We start from the raw sequence: 15,183 nt of genomic DNA on the forward strand, positions 1-15,183 counted from the left end.
AACAACTACAATGAGTCTAAGCAAAGAGTGCACAGTTAAAAGCTCATTGTTGTTAAATGTTAACAAAATCATTTATTCATCGCTGTAATAAATGATTTAAAAAAATGATAATTGGTTACCATTGTGAGCAATGGTGCAAAAACACCTTAAATAACAGAAACCTGTCTTATATTTACATTACAGACATTCAGGCACCTCCTGGTGGAGGACTGTTGCTTAAAAAAGCATTGAATGGGTCTGATGTCACTCACCTCAGGTTGGATTGTGATGTTTATTTCACAATAAACTGAGGTCAGACAGTGCTCTTCTTCAGATGGAGCTGGTGTGTGCTGTAACAGCAGTGCTCTGCGGGCGCCCCTTTGTAACTCACTTTCATTTCTTTGTTTTTGTTTTTCATTCATTCTCAGTCCTGATAGGCCAAAAGGGATGCACTGCTCAAGATAGGAAGGGAAAGTTAAAATCCCCCTCAAGTGGCAGCAATAAAAACAACCGCTAACTACAGCTCACACTTTCATTTTATAAAAGGACTAATGCTACATTTCAGAATATTGAAGAAGCATTCCTTTATATAAAGATCATAAAGACATATTTCTGTTTAGATATCAATTACTTAAGAGCAACTATTAAAATGAATAAATATATTTTTAAATAAAGATGTAACACTCAATTACTCGGCTAATGTGCTTCATCCAAATTGTGTTGATGAATTTTGATCCGACATAAGGACACAATGCTGTGACTTTAATGAGCCCTGATGGAAAACTGATTGGTGCACAAAAAAAATGTCACATTTTATCATTCATCCCCCGCCCATTTAAAATCGGTACAGGGAGAATGAAGGGGGAAAACACAACCAGAAAATTTCCTTTAGAAAACTTCAGAAAATAAATTCAGACAAAAAAATATAATGAAAAGATAATGGATAACAAACGGATTTTATTATTATGCCAAACATATTAATATTATGTTTTACCCTGAAGAGTACAACTATGTTATTGTGTATCCTGAGAACCAATTGTATCAGTGATTAGGCAGTTAAAATTGACTATTATAAAATGTGAGATCTGAATGCCGCCACTAGAGGGCGTAGTTTGACACTTTCCCTGCCCGTAGAGAGGGACAGCATTTTAGACCAGTCCGTTTCAACTGATCACTACAAATCAATGAAATGTGTGATTGCCATTGAGGGAGTAACTGTGCTTCTCTTGCATTATAACTGTGTTGTAACCTTTTGTAGAGAGAAACTAGAGAAACAGAAAGTTCCATTTCTTTCTCCCTGAATGTGCAATACAAGCTGTTAGTTGTCGAGGTGAAACTACATCGCTGTCACTTTGTGGTGTGTAGCTCCACCTGCGCTGGTGTTATAGCGCCGCCTCCTGGTTGTATGAGGTGGAGGGGCATCAGTTCAGACTTCCATCTGGATGTGGCGTGCTGTCTCTAGTTCTCTGGTCTGTTTTGTAATAGAATGTGCTCCTTGGCTGGCCTGCAGGCTTTACAGCTCTGTGTTGTCGTTTTACTGTTTACTGCTATCTAACTGTCCGGTCCTTCAAAGTAAATACAACTGAGATATAATAATAATAATAAAAAAAATTAAAGAACTGTAGCCTGCTTCTACAAAATCTTAAAACTCTTCTGATTTGCATATATCGTACTGTAATGTTTTATTTAAGATTTTAGTGAAAAATGTCTGCATTTAAACTAAATTATGGGAATTAAAATTACAAAGACTACCTTAATCCCACTGAGTCGTGTCTTATTTTGAAAGAATGTGTATGAGTGGAAAAACAGTAAATTATCTTCTGAAACAATTTTACTGTTCTTTCCTTTTTCTGTGTGTTGGTAATAAAATACTTCTTGGGTTTTATAAACGATAAAACTTGTACCTTTATCAACATAACGATTTTTTCTTCTTGAATGATGAAAACCAAATTTGTTCTGGTTGGCTATTTGTTAAAGCTGCTTGTGAACAGTATTTGTAAGAAGTAAGCATTGAATCCAATTTAGCCTTGCTTCCTCTATAAGTTAAAGTTATTTGCATCTTTGTGTTCAAGCTGTAGGATGTAACATCACTTTCAATTTCAATAAAAATGTCAATTTATTTTTAAATCCTACATGATGTACAAAAAAATCCACTGTTACAATTACTAAAACTACTTTGTGTACTAACTATACTTGTGTTTTTGACATGTGAACCTTTATTGACTGCTCTTACCCGTACTGTTCCTAAGACCTAGCCATCTATCTACTACCTTAAAACACTCACTGTTTGTCTGTCTGCTCATTTCCCCTCACTTTGAATGCATCTGGTTTAAAGCAACAGACTTCTTGAAAGACTGAATAAATGTGCCACTTCTTTTCTAGCTGCTGTTATTTAGGGTTTAAAGCTAAGATAATAATTCAACTCTAGACCATGGTGGCAATTCAAGTTCCCAGCGCTGTTGCTGTGTGTGCTGGTCTTAATTTGAGAGGTCTCTACAGTAACGCTAAAAAAATGCTGGTTTGATGCTGGCATGCAGAGTTACACAGTCAACATACAATAGAATAATTGTTTCCATTTCATGCTGGTTAAATCGGTTACATTTAAAAAACCATAACCTCCCTGCACTGTCTCAGACATTGTTCAGGGTAAGAGAGTTGTAGTTGTTCATCTTGATTACTTTACGTGTGGTTCTTTTAAATTGACCACTGAAAAGCAACTCAGCTGAGAGAAATTGAGACTCCAACACACAATTCAAAGTGTCATCAGGGGTCAGCATTAAAGTGACGTTCATATAAGAAATATACAGATTGTGACTGCAGTCCCCTTTAGGTCAGTTATGTTTGTCAGCCAACATGTATGAAATCCTTTTTGTAAATGATGTGCATCAGGAGATGACAGGATTCATTGAGATAGGACTTGACCTGTAAGATAAGTGTTTATTTTTTGCCATATGCTGTACATGCTCACCAAGAAGTTAGCAACTGAGAAAAAAAAAAAAAAAAAAAGTAAAAACAGAAACCAGAGAGCAGGATTGGGTTAGTTCATTTCCATCCAAAACATGTTTATTGTCCTCCAAACTGAAAGGTTTACCCTGTGATTTGGCTTATTCGCAGAGCCAAAAACATACATTGCATTTCTTCAGGTAGCAGTGGAGGCATACAAAGATCATTTTGACTGAGAGAAATTCATGGAAAGAGCAATAACAGGGTTCTCTCCTTTAAGTCACATGATGAGTAAATCTTTGCATTCATGAGTAAAGGAGAGAAGATTAATTTTTCAGATCACAGGAAGCTTGAGAAAGAAGCATCTGGTCTTCCGTTAGAGAGAGAGAGAGAGGAAAACAAAAACAACTGAATGTGTTGCATTTCTTCCCAGTTAGGAAAAGGCCTGAAAACGGTTGAGCTGCAGAGAATGTTTCATCTCTGTTTGCCTCCCAAATCGTGTATCGCCTTTTTGTAGAGCATCTGTAGTGTACACAAATGGACACTGGATATGCAATTCAAAACCAAAGTGCCCACAGTTGATATAAAGCAAGGTCACATGACCCAAAACAGGTGATGTCACACAAGGGGGAGAGCAGGTTGAGAGTAGACATGAATGTAACCAAACAGCTGTCAGTCTGTGTGTGTCTGTGTGTGTGTGTGTGTGTAGTGCAGAAATGCCAACGATGTGGCACTCAGCACCATTCATTTACAGTAACTCAGGTATCCAAACAAAAGAGAATGACCTCCCCGCATCGTGACTGTGCAGTTAAAAATGGGCACATAGTGATTTAAGCTCATGCTTAAGTTGTGGTAAACCATCCAAGCACTTCTTTAATTAATGACTATAAATACACAGCAGCGTTTTTATCAGAGAGGTTTTCTGTCTGCCTCCTCTCCTGGGATGAGTTTATGTGATGACGTGTTTGTCTCTTTAAAAACGGCTAACTAACGCTTTCTGCTAGAGGAAACACGGGTTATGTGGAAATGATTATCAACTTTCAGATAGATTTTTCTATAATATATTTATATTATTATTTTTCTCTTTCTCTCACGCATCCACCACCCTTGCTTGCTTTCACATTCTCTCATCTCACTACTTTTATTCAATGTACACAACGCAATAAACGTGGGGGTCGAGTGGGGAGCGACAGAGCTGAAATGACAATCACTGAGAAAAAAAAAAAAAGAAAAAAAAAACAAGAGCCAAAAAGAACTGCAGTCTTTTTTTGTCATCCATTGGCAGTCGGACTGACTCGACAGTCAGCCAGTTACAACGGTGTTTTGAGGGGCGGGAGCGGCCATGTCATCAAAGGGGCGGAGTGGGAGGCTCTTTCTTAGCTGGTGCCGTTTTAGTCGTCGTTTTTGTCGTCTTCGTAGCAGGGGTCGTCTCCTTGAGGTTCAGGTTCTCCAGTGCCACGTCCAGGGTCATGACCTCAACACAGCCCATCGACTCGAAGTCAGCGAAATTCCGCAACAAGCCGTGACAGTCGTCCTCGTCCTCGGAGGAAGAGGCCGAGGCATCCTCGTCGTGCAGCAGCGTGGACAGCAGCAGCTCCGTCACGAACAGACTCCTGTCGGCCCACTGCGCCTCGCACGCCTGCCGCTCGGCCTCAGAGAGCCGTGGTTCGCTCAGCCTGCGAGAACAGATTGAAGAGTGATGAGGTGAAGGCGCGTGTAGAGAATATTAAAGTGTTAGGAAGAAGACAGATGGAAAAAGGGTGATCACAAAAAAAACAACTAGGCACAACTCAGATTCTGCTTGGTAACATCAAAGTGTGGAAATACAAAGAAAAAAACATTTTCCTGTTGATATTCAAGTCATTTGATTTGATACTAAAAGTCTCAAACTGACCTGCTGAGTAGAAACTGGGAGCTATGTGAAGAGTGCTGTGTGTTGGACTCAGGTTGACCTGGGTTGGGACTGGGGTTGGTATTATGGTTGGCACTGGGGTTGGGGTTTGTGGCGGTTGAATTTGTATTGAGGATTGCATTGGTCCGGCCTCCTCCCCGGGTGGCGTTTCGAGCTGTCTCTAACTGTTGACGGGCCGCCTGGGCCTGCTGACGCTCCAACTGGAGTTGCATTTGAAGCTGCTGGAGCTGCGAGGCCGAGGGGCCTGAACTGAGCTGACCGCCTGCTGAACGCCGCACCCCCGACAACTGTGACAGAAGCTCTGGGGGAGGATGGAGAAGACACGAGTGTGAAAGTCTGCTTACAGATGACAACAATAGTTATCAATTAAAACCTCAGGTTGGAAATTTAAAGAAAATGATACGAGTAATCTACATTTTGAAAGAGAAATGAGAAAAAGTGTTTGGTTTTGGCTTGGAAGACTGCGCTCACGTGTTAATATGTGAGATAAGTCCACAGGCTATGAGCACATGGGGAGCATGTATACATGTAGACAGACAGGATTACTATTGCATTTACCAGTCAGAAGAGAATTTTAGTGAGACCTGTGTGTGGCCCTGGACCATTTCTGGGCTCAAACTGGACTCGTCTGCACAGCAGGTGTAAGGGGCATTAGAGCGGTGCTGCTGATCTGTTGGTCCTCATTAGAGCACAGCTGGAGCTGACATGGTGAATACCAGGCAGAGCTGAACCAGACTTCAATTTAGAACATGACAAACAAGGAACTTTCACCACAGTACTTATTTACTGTGTCATCCTGTCCACCTTTAAATGTACACTAAACAATGACTACATATGTGAGAATGATGCTAATGCCATTTATGCGTGTATGAAAATTGACACTCATTAACTGTGTCTATTTATAAAGGAGCCAAATGCCTGACTCAGTGCTGAGTCCTGGACCTCCTGCAGCAGCAGCTGGATGACAATGAGTTTAACAACCCTAAAATAATGGTTTTATTCCTGACTGCACTAACAAGAATATTTTTCTGACCCCACAGCTTCTTTTTCTGTTTACAGTCTGGAGCGTACATGTCAGCCTGAGTTCCCCACGTGCTCATTTGTGTGCCGTATGACTGACCTGCTATGGGGTCCATGGCCTCTCTGCTGTAGTTGGAGCTCTGTGAGGAGCTCTGACTGGTGGAGAGCCCCCCTGTGGTGCTGCTGGTGAAGTGCATGTTGGACCTGCGGGCTCTTGGACCTCCCAGCCCACGCCCAGGGTGAAACATCCTCCTCACATGCCGCACCCCGCTGGACTCATCGTGCAGCTCGCAGTTAAAGAAAACACCATGGGCTACAGACTTTTCTCTTCAGTTTCATTTTCAAGCTCGATGACAAATGTACAAACGAGTCATGTATTGACAGATCCTGCAGGCCAAGCTAACTGATTTTAATTTTTGAAATTTTCAAAGACACAATTCTAAATCCAGCTTTAAATTCCAGAAACTGTCATGTCCTCATGTCACTGTGAGTGTGAACATCTGCATGAAACAACACCACACTAAAAGCTAGTGTCACTCATCTGAAGTCTATCCTGAGTGAAGATCTGGTCCTGTCTGACAAAAGAAGATTCACTCATGTCAAGCCTTTATATAATCAAATACATCTTTAAAAAAAAAACAAAAAAAAAACACGTTCTCCTCTACCAATAAATCTAGAGTCATTCAAATCTGAACTGCATTTTCAATTTCAGAAAAATAAATATAATGGAATATAATGTATTTGAGTCCATGGCAATCAAAGAGTAAAACATCTCAGATTGTTTTATCCTCTGCTTGAGTTTCCAATGTCCTTAATGGTATGATTCAAATTCTTTTTTTTCTTTCTTTTTTTTTAAAGATTTGTTTTTGGCTTTTATGCCTTTATTATAGAGGGAGGACAGTGGATAGAGTCAGAAATCAGGGAGAGAGAGTGGGGAGAGACATGCGGGAAATGGGCCACAGGCTGGACGCGAACCCGGGCCGCCCGCGCGTGAGGACTGAGCCTCAATACATGGGGTCGCGCGCACTGCCGCTGCGCCACCGGCGACCCCGGTATGATTCAAATTCATCCAAAGGTTTTATTAGTCAGAGGTTTCTCTCTAATTAAACACTTTTTTTCTGTACCGTTTGGAGTCTTTTCTCCTTTTGTTGTCAAACTGCAATCCGTTCTGTGTTGTGCTTTATGGACCTCCTCCAATACTCACAACTTCACTTGGAAAACCAGAAAAGTCAAACGGACGTGCGTTTAAGGTAGGTTTTACGGCTCGTTCTTTGTTTTCTTCTGTTGCATGATGACACGGCCCATGATATGTAAACAGTCTTTACACACCTGTTGATGAAAATGATCTCAAACTGGAGTTGGGTATTGTAAAAATTCCAGCTCTAACTCGAAGTCTACCAGGGGAAAAAATGCAGTTGAATTGCACACTATAGCCTCAGTGTCCTGCAGGCCGATGAAGACGCATGTGGTGTGCTGAAGTAGTGCTAAAACTAAGATGATCTCTGACAGTAAATGAAGGATTCAGGGGAAGCAGATCTCAAAAGACAACTGTCCCCTATTAAAGAATCCTGTGCTTAGAAGTATTCAACCAACAAAAGGGGTCGAGCTGACCGGTGTCTCCTGCCTGTAATACACTTACTATTGACAAGCATCTAATCCAACCACTGTTCAATAACACTGAATGATCCCATAGTATCCATTTAAAAAATAATAATAATATGATAAACCTTATTAACCCAGGATCCTTTAGAAAAACTATGAAGGATTTGCTTCTTTTTGAAGTTCAACATCACAGCCAGGTTCTGATCGAGTAAATACAGCGTTCAAAGGATATCAAGTCTCTGGGTGCTCTGTGTTCAAGTGTGAGATGAGCAGCGAAATCGTCCGTCACATGATTTGGGTCTCCACCTGGCAGCGCTGCACATATGGGGCAGATCTAGGAGAGAGGAAAAGAGCATAATGTGTTAATACCAGCACATTCCACGTCTCCCTGTGGTGCTCAGTCCTTCTGAACAAACAGAGTAAATATCTGCTGAGCGAGTGAGACTTTTAAACGCCAGAGCTGAGAAGCTCCAACAGAGATGGCGTGACTTCAGAAGGCCCGGGGTTGATTTAGAGGTTTGACAGTTTGGTGAGTTAGTTTGCTGAAGGAAGCTCCAGTATCACCACGACGATAGACTAAAATCTACTTTAGTGCATTTGGGGGCGCATGTGGCCTGGCGGTTAGGTTGCACCCCATGTGTGGAGGCTACAGAATCTCCTTTCTCGTATGTCCCCCTTTCTCTCTCCTGATTTCCTGAATGTCCAAACTTCTACATTTCATTTTTCATAAGAAGCTTCTTTTTCCCCCCGGACGGTTCAGACGGTACGAACAGTGAATACGTTGTACATTTGACCAAAAGGAAAGCATCGATTATAGAGGATGGACATTCTTACTCAAATCACTACAACTTGAAATGCATCCCTTCAACACACTGAATGTTCAGAGTTTGGACCTCTTTCAACAAACACCGCATGTTTACCTCATTTATGTATGGGACCGAGTTCTGAACATGTTGTAGTGTGTGGGCTAATGTCTCCTCCGTGTCTGTCAGTGGTCAGGTAGGACTGTAGCCGTTTATCAACGCCCTCTGTCCTGCATCTCCACTGGGCTTCAGCTGTGATGTCGTCAAGCAGGACAAATAAACGGGTATCAACACGCTACAGGGGGGGGCCGTTCTCTGACACAGACTGAATTCACTTCGTTGTGAGATACACTCAGAGGCACGCAGGGGGAAAAAAATCCAGATGCTGATATCCGAGCAAACACCTTGTCAGGGTTCGTCAGCCGGGCCGAGTGTGACGTTTCAGCACCAACTTACCACTTCTACTGAGGTCTCTGTGTGCTCTGCAGCCACGTGCTCCTGCAGGGAGATCTCTGTGTAGCCCATCCTGCCACAGTAGGGACATGTGAAGGCCTGGGGCTGCTCTACTGAGAACGCCTCTCCACCGTAGTACAGGTCTGCAGGGGAGGGGGAGGGGGGGGGGAATGATCAGCATAGCATAGAAATCAATGATCTGGTTCGTTCAGGTGTCTGTGTTCCAGGGTTTCCACGACGTGGGACTTACGCTGCCTCACAGCTGTCACAGAGTCATGCAAGGCAAAGACAGCGGACTAAAATCTCAATATCAAGAGCAGTGCTTACTGGTCAAATATGAAGGAAAAAGCAGAAAGTTGTGGTTACATCCTGATGCAGTTTTTAAATCTTCAAACAGTCCGGCAATATAAAAGAAACTTCGAAATACAAACATTTCCAACTCCCACAAAACCAACTGTGAGTTCACAGAGTGTAGCTGGAGTTAACGAGAAGGACGAATTCTTATTAATTAAACCATTAAAGCAAGTCACATAGCAGAAAATGAGTGACTAATCAGAGCCACACAAAAACACGCACACACAGGGTTGAAAATGAAAATCTCTGTGAGCTTACACCTCCTGCTGTGTTTACAGTCTCAGCTTGTATTTGTTGTTCAACACATTATAAAACAGCGTTTCCAACGTGTGAAAGAGTCCTAACATATTTCGGGGGCACTAATGGATGACAAATTAGCAGAAATGAAAATGGTCCAATCGCCCGAGGGGCTTGGCGGGATCCTTTTTGAGATGGCACTTGTGCTGTACTTCTAACTCTGTTTGGAATGATTAGTCACTGAATTTACAGTAAGTACGGTCCACTTAGGATTTGTCTTTCCTAACTGCTGCCACAACAAAATGTTTTATTCATGAAGACAAAAATCAAACCTAGAAGCCTCATTACAAAAAAAAAAAAACCTCCTAAAGCAGCCTGGGTTAAAATCAATCAAAGCAACGTAAAAGAAGCCTCCGGTCTGAAAACAGCAGCTGAAGATAACGCAGAGTGGAAGCGTTTCAGAGGACTAGAAAAACCACAGACGGGGCTCCAGGGGTCTGTCTGCGTTACAACATGATCCTTTCATACATGCAGAATCTTTCGGACTGGTTTCCACGGGGCGCGTTAGCATGAAACAAATGTGAAGTTCTTCATATGAAGAGTTTCTGGAAAACTCTGCCACCAACATTTAACAACTGAAACCTGAAACAGCGTTCGCCAGTACGTGTGTTTTTGAAGTTTCAATACACTTCGTAGAGCAGCTATGTAAACTGTAAAAGATGATCTTCTATTTGCTCACATTTCATTCACTGATCTGTTTTAGAGAGCACCATGAACAGCCCGGGCGGCGATTCAAAGATGTGCCTGGTGTTGTGTTCTTTTACACGGGTACAGATGTGGCACTTTTCAAGGAGCATGACATCAGCATCCAGAAAGCAGCAGGACAGTCCATCGTTACGAGTTGAATTGTTTCACTCATATCGGTCATTTAACGGGGCAGCTGTGGCTCAGTGGGTGGAGTCGTCTCTCACGCCGGAAGGTCGAAGGTTCGATCCCCAGCTCCTGCGAGCAACATGTCCGATTTGTGGGCAAGACACAACCCCAAATACGCCCTGCTCTGTCAGGATGTATGCGGGTCGCTGGTCGACTGCTTGATTCGTAGATTTTGCCCCACGAGGATAAATAAAGTTTCGATTTTTTTTTTTTTTAAATCTCCAATACGATGTGTTAAATTCAGTGTTGGGTACTCGACCGTTCCTATCAAAAAGGAGCTGAGTTATAAACAGATCTACTGCTTTATTAATGTTTACATTATTTCGTGTTGCTGTGGCAGCATCGGCCACATTTTAAATAGCACATGTGTTCATTTTCTATTTGTAGTTCATTTCGTCACAGTCACTTTAGTGCCAACGCTGCCTTCAACAGACTTCACAATGGACCACGTGTAACTATGTCAGCCCAGACCGCCCACTTCATCACCTGCAGGACTATCAGAGGCCGTCCATCTGGACAGCTGGAGCGTCACATAGTGTGATAAACCAGCACTAAACTGCAAACTAACCCTGATTTAAACTCATTTAGTTCAAAGAAATACAGGAAAAAGTGTAAAAAACACATTTTAGAAAAAGTCTTAGATGTTTGCTAATGTTTTTGTTAAACAATTGATCTGCATATACCGAGTCTGGTTTGAGAGGGAATCTCGTCACTGTACAGATTAAGAAGCAGAAAATGTTCAAACATTGAGTTTAACCGCTGGCTTTATTCTCAAAGATGGAACGCTACATATCTGTGATAGAACAACAAATACAGTACTGATTTAGAGCCGACTCGTACGACTCTTCCTCACACTTTGGAGACATTTTCACAACCTGGAGGTGCTGAGCTCATGAGAATACAACTTCTACTCACCAAAGTCGACTCGGGTTAATATACACTGCATGGGATGCTCTGTCGTGTGTCTGGTTGTGGTCGCACCGCTCTCGTAGCACGATGCACACAGATCGTAGTCGTAGCAAATTAAACATTTGTACCGTCGACCTCTGAAGTTGCCTTTCAAACATGCATCACAGCTGACGCCTGGAGGGAGGAAGACAAACAGATGCAGACCAAAGAAGGTGTAAATGCTCAAACAATGAAGACAGACTGAAGGAGTCATACATGTGCACATGTTTCTGTCTACGAGCTGGATGCCTCACAGTTCTCTGTCAGAACATCACAGATGACCACCGCATGAAAAGGATTTTGGTGGTAAACAGAACATAAATAACTAAATAATACATTACAGTTAGATAATGCTGATTCATAAACATAAATATTTCTAGTTTATTCATCTTTTAGTGAGTAAACAAACAAATGTGTTTTGGTTGTGGACAAAATGAAATATTTAGAGGGGACATCCGTAGTGTGAAACTCTCCAGCATGTTCTTTTATTTAATGCACTGAACAACAAAATCTGTATTATGAAAAATAATAGACGGACTAATTGGTGGTCATGGAAAAAATCCTCAGTTGGAGACCTAGTGTGGAGGACTTCAAAGATGTGCAGCCATGTGTTGCTGAAATGAAACAGCAACCAGGTTTTTAATAAACACAGAGTTAAGCAACACTCACATCCCCAAATCTTAAATACTGAAGAGAAACAACGAGTGAATGTTTACTCAAAGAGCCTACGACACCTGATGACGTTTGTGTTCAATATCCACTAAAGGAAATACACTCAAATTAAGTGAGCAAAAAGAGAAAGAAAATAAAAGTAGAAGAAACATCTCTCCTCTGACACAAACTGAGGATTAAATATGTAACTCTGTAAAATTCAGCAGGGACATTAAATCTATCACGCGTATTACTCTCTTCATCTTCCATCATCCTCTTCAGGAACAGATTGCCCCGTAGGGCCTTGGGTTGGGAACCGGAGGGTCGCCGGTTCAAGTCCCGGCACGGACCAAGTCCGGAAATTGGTCTGGATGCTGGTGAGGTGCCAGTCCACTTCCCGAGCACTGCCGAGGTGCCTTTGAGCAAGGTACTGAACCCCAAAACTGCTCTGGATCGCTCGCTGTGGTCAGACCCCTCACTCTGAGACCTCTCCCTTAACACATGGCACTAGGATCCTGTTTGTGCACGAGTGTGTTCATGTCCATTAACCAACAGAATTTCCCCTTGCAGAATTAATAAAGTATAAATTATTATTATTCACATTTTCATCTAACAACATCCTCAACACCATGTTCACTCATAATAAAAAAGGTCTTTACACCTATATTATTCAAGCACTATATAGGGGGTTAAGAGAGAAGCCTATGTGGTCCAGTCACGTCAGTTGTTGATTGACTCGGACAGTCGTGCAGTCTCGGTGTATTGTATGACACCAGCATGTCTGAACTTCCTCTTCTCACCATTCAGAGCAAGTAAGCCGTAAAACCTCAGTGTCAACCTTCTCCTGCTGTGAAGAGGCTGACAGACACTTTACAGACAGTAACGACGATAACAACTCATGCAGGAATAACCCGATGACTGCACTGACAACAAAACACACATGCATAGAAAATAAAGGCCGACCCGGGCCTGACTGAGCTTCGCTGCATGGGCTCATTTAACCAATAAAAACAGACACTGTTAGCTCACCTGTTAGCTGACACGCTGGACACAAACTGTGTTTTTACTTTAAACTTACTAAACTTTCTCACAGTCGGAGAGCTGTACTGTACTTACTGACATCTACAGCTTCAAGCCCAACAAGGTTGATCACAAGGACGAGGTGAGTGTTCATGTGCTAAACTGGAAATCTAGAGGCCAACTTTTTTTTTTTTTGTTGCCAGGAAGGAGGCTAAAACTATCTCACTTTTCACGATGTGACAAGCCTCGACCCAGCTACGCCACCTCGCCCTCTCTTGTGTTTCCTATTCTCGGCACTCCCCCTCCTCTTTGCTCCTCAACGTTAACCTACAAAACCCATACTACTTGTGTTAGCCCATAGGCTACCTAGCCATGTTGGCTAACGTGAACTGGCTTCCTCGCTTTATGTCAGCGTTGTTTTTTACGTTGTTCTGACACAGATACGTCAATTACAATGTCCTCAGATGAGATAGCAGAGTATCAGGCCTCCACTGAAATATCACTGCAACATTGCTGCTAGCTGAGGTGGGCTGCAAAACAAGAAATCCTCGGCTAGCTAACGTTAGCTAGCGGTACTCTTGTCAACGTTTTTTAACGTTGATGTCGACTTGTTAACGCCTCCGGGTTTAAGTGTTTTCTTACCTTCATGACGGGACATCCTATGAACACTTCGATCAGCCCCCTGCTAGGGCTCCCTTGCTTTACAATATATAACAGTGTCACTGAAGAGAAGAGAAGCCGGGGTTGGCTTGCTGTCCCTGGCCTCTTCCCTCATGAAGGATCCGGTCTGGCTCGTTGCCCCCCTCCCTCCTCCCTCCCCCCCCCCCCCTCCTCCCTCCCCCCCCCCCCCCTCTCCGCCGCCGCCGCCTCCTCCTCCTCCTGCTGTGTCACTGTCCTGTGCACCACGCGCTTCTGACCACACGGGGGCGCTGGTGTCACATTTTTAAGTGCAGGAGTTGACTCAGCAGGTCGGTCATTAAGATGAAATAAAGACATTTACAGTGTTACAGCAGCAAAGCAGAATAACATCACACAGTGCAAAATATATGCTTTAAAATAGTTAAAGAGAGCCAGTGATTTGAAGATGTAAGCCTGTATAAACTGCATGAACACTACTGTACCAACCATAGACCTTGAAAGGGCAACAAGACATAACTCAATTAGGACATGTTTTCGTTTAATTCCATCACCACCTCTAGAAAAAACATGTTGTCCTGATTGACTCTCCTTATTTCTAAACATGTATGAATTATCCATTTCATTATTGACACCAGCCACTTGATGGGGCTCCATGACAGCGAGTATGTTCTCTGAATTGGCCAAACTTTTCCTTGCTGTTTGTTTTAATTTAAATGCATTATCCAGGACTGGCTGGAGATCAGAGCATAGAACTAAAATAAGTCAAGATATGGAAAAAGAGGGCCATTGTATTGATGTGACAAATAAGCTTAAACGTTATTCATCATGTCATACGAGATAACAAACACAATACCCATCACCTGTTTGTGAATGGGTAAACAAAACTCCTCTACTTTTGTCATTTACACAAAAAAATACAATTTAACAATTGTTAAAGAGACTGCCAAAGACGTTCCTGAAATTAAAGGTTAAACAAATCATAACACAACAATGCTCAACATTACCGACCTAGAGCTATCTCCAAGCCACGTCATTTATCAAATAGATGTCTCACTGCAATTGAAGTTGGCAACACAGTTCCCCAAATTCCCAAATCATATTTGCATGACCTTCACAAGAAAATCCAAGCCTCAGACATTATGGGCATTTATAAAAGGAGAGAGCGGTAAGTAGCTCTTAAAAAGTTAATGAATTAAGCAGATTTTACATAGCATACACATCAAGAGTTACAGAGTGTCCAAAAGCTTTGTGCGAGTGCTTTTATAAAGCACAGACACGTGAGAGAATGATTGTTAAGTCCCAGCTATACTGTGATAACAACATGAGAAATGAATCAGAATAAGGTAACTCTTTATCAAGATGTTTAGATCACACTCTCACTGAGTAGCCTGCATGGGTCTACATGATTGTTCTTGTATTTCACTCCTGCCTCTGTGTTAGGTGGTGCCAAACAGCATGTAGGGCAAACAATCTGAAGAGGTCAGCAGGAAACAGAACCAAACTGGAGAGCTGGGAGTGATGTGTGGAATGAAACAGTGATTGTTCTCCTTCATAAAAAAAGTAATTTGTCTTTGAAGTAAATATAACAACAGATTTGTGACTCTCTGTGACTGCAGGCTTTTTGACACTGTGACACTTAGTTTTAGAATGGAAATAAAAGGAGGATATTTTTGTAATTGTAAAAAACAA

At 42.2% G+C, this 15,183-nt stretch overlaps 1 protein-coding gene across 1 annotated transcript; it reads right to left on the reverse strand.

The window, feature by feature from the left end:
- Nucleotides 1-2,971: 2,971 nt before the first annotated feature.
- On the reverse strand, nt 2,972-13,677 carry LOC306841226 (E3 ubiquitin-protein ligase KCMF1-like). Its single transcript, XM_079371001.1, has 7 exons — nt 13,498-13,677; nt 11,152-11,319; nt 8,716-8,855; nt 7,689-7,790; nt 5,955-6,135; nt 4,817-5,135; nt 2,972-4,598 (listed from the first exon to the last, which is right to left on the reverse strand). Exons 1-7 carry the CDS (start codon nt 13,511-13,513, stop codon nt 4,271-4,273), a joined length of 1,254 nt encoding a protein of 417 aa, XP_079227127.1. The 5' UTR covers nt 13,514-13,677; the 3' UTR covers nt 2,972-4,270.
- Between the last annotated feature and the right edge of the window lie 1,506 nt (nt 13,678-15,183).

The sequence above is a fragment of the Symphodus melops genome (genome assembly GCF_947650265.1).
Source record: "Symphodus melops genome assembly, chromosome: 1".
Taxonomy (NCBI): domain Eukaryota; kingdom Metazoa; phylum Chordata; class Actinopteri; order Labriformes; family Labridae; genus Symphodus; species Symphodus melops.

What these genes read in the sequence shown, in the direction of transcription:
- LOC306841226 (XM_079371001.1), bottom strand. An exon ending in ACAGAGCACCCAGAGACTTG is followed by an intron (nt 6,136 to 7,688) that starts ATATCCTTTGAA and finishes TGCGAGCTGCAC; the next exon opens with GATGAGTCCAGCGGGGTGCG. An exon ending in GGCCATGGACCCCATAGCAG is followed by an intron (nt 5,136 to 5,954) that starts GTCAGTCATACG and finishes ATCCTCCCCCAG; the next exon opens with AGCTTCTGTCACAGTTGTCG.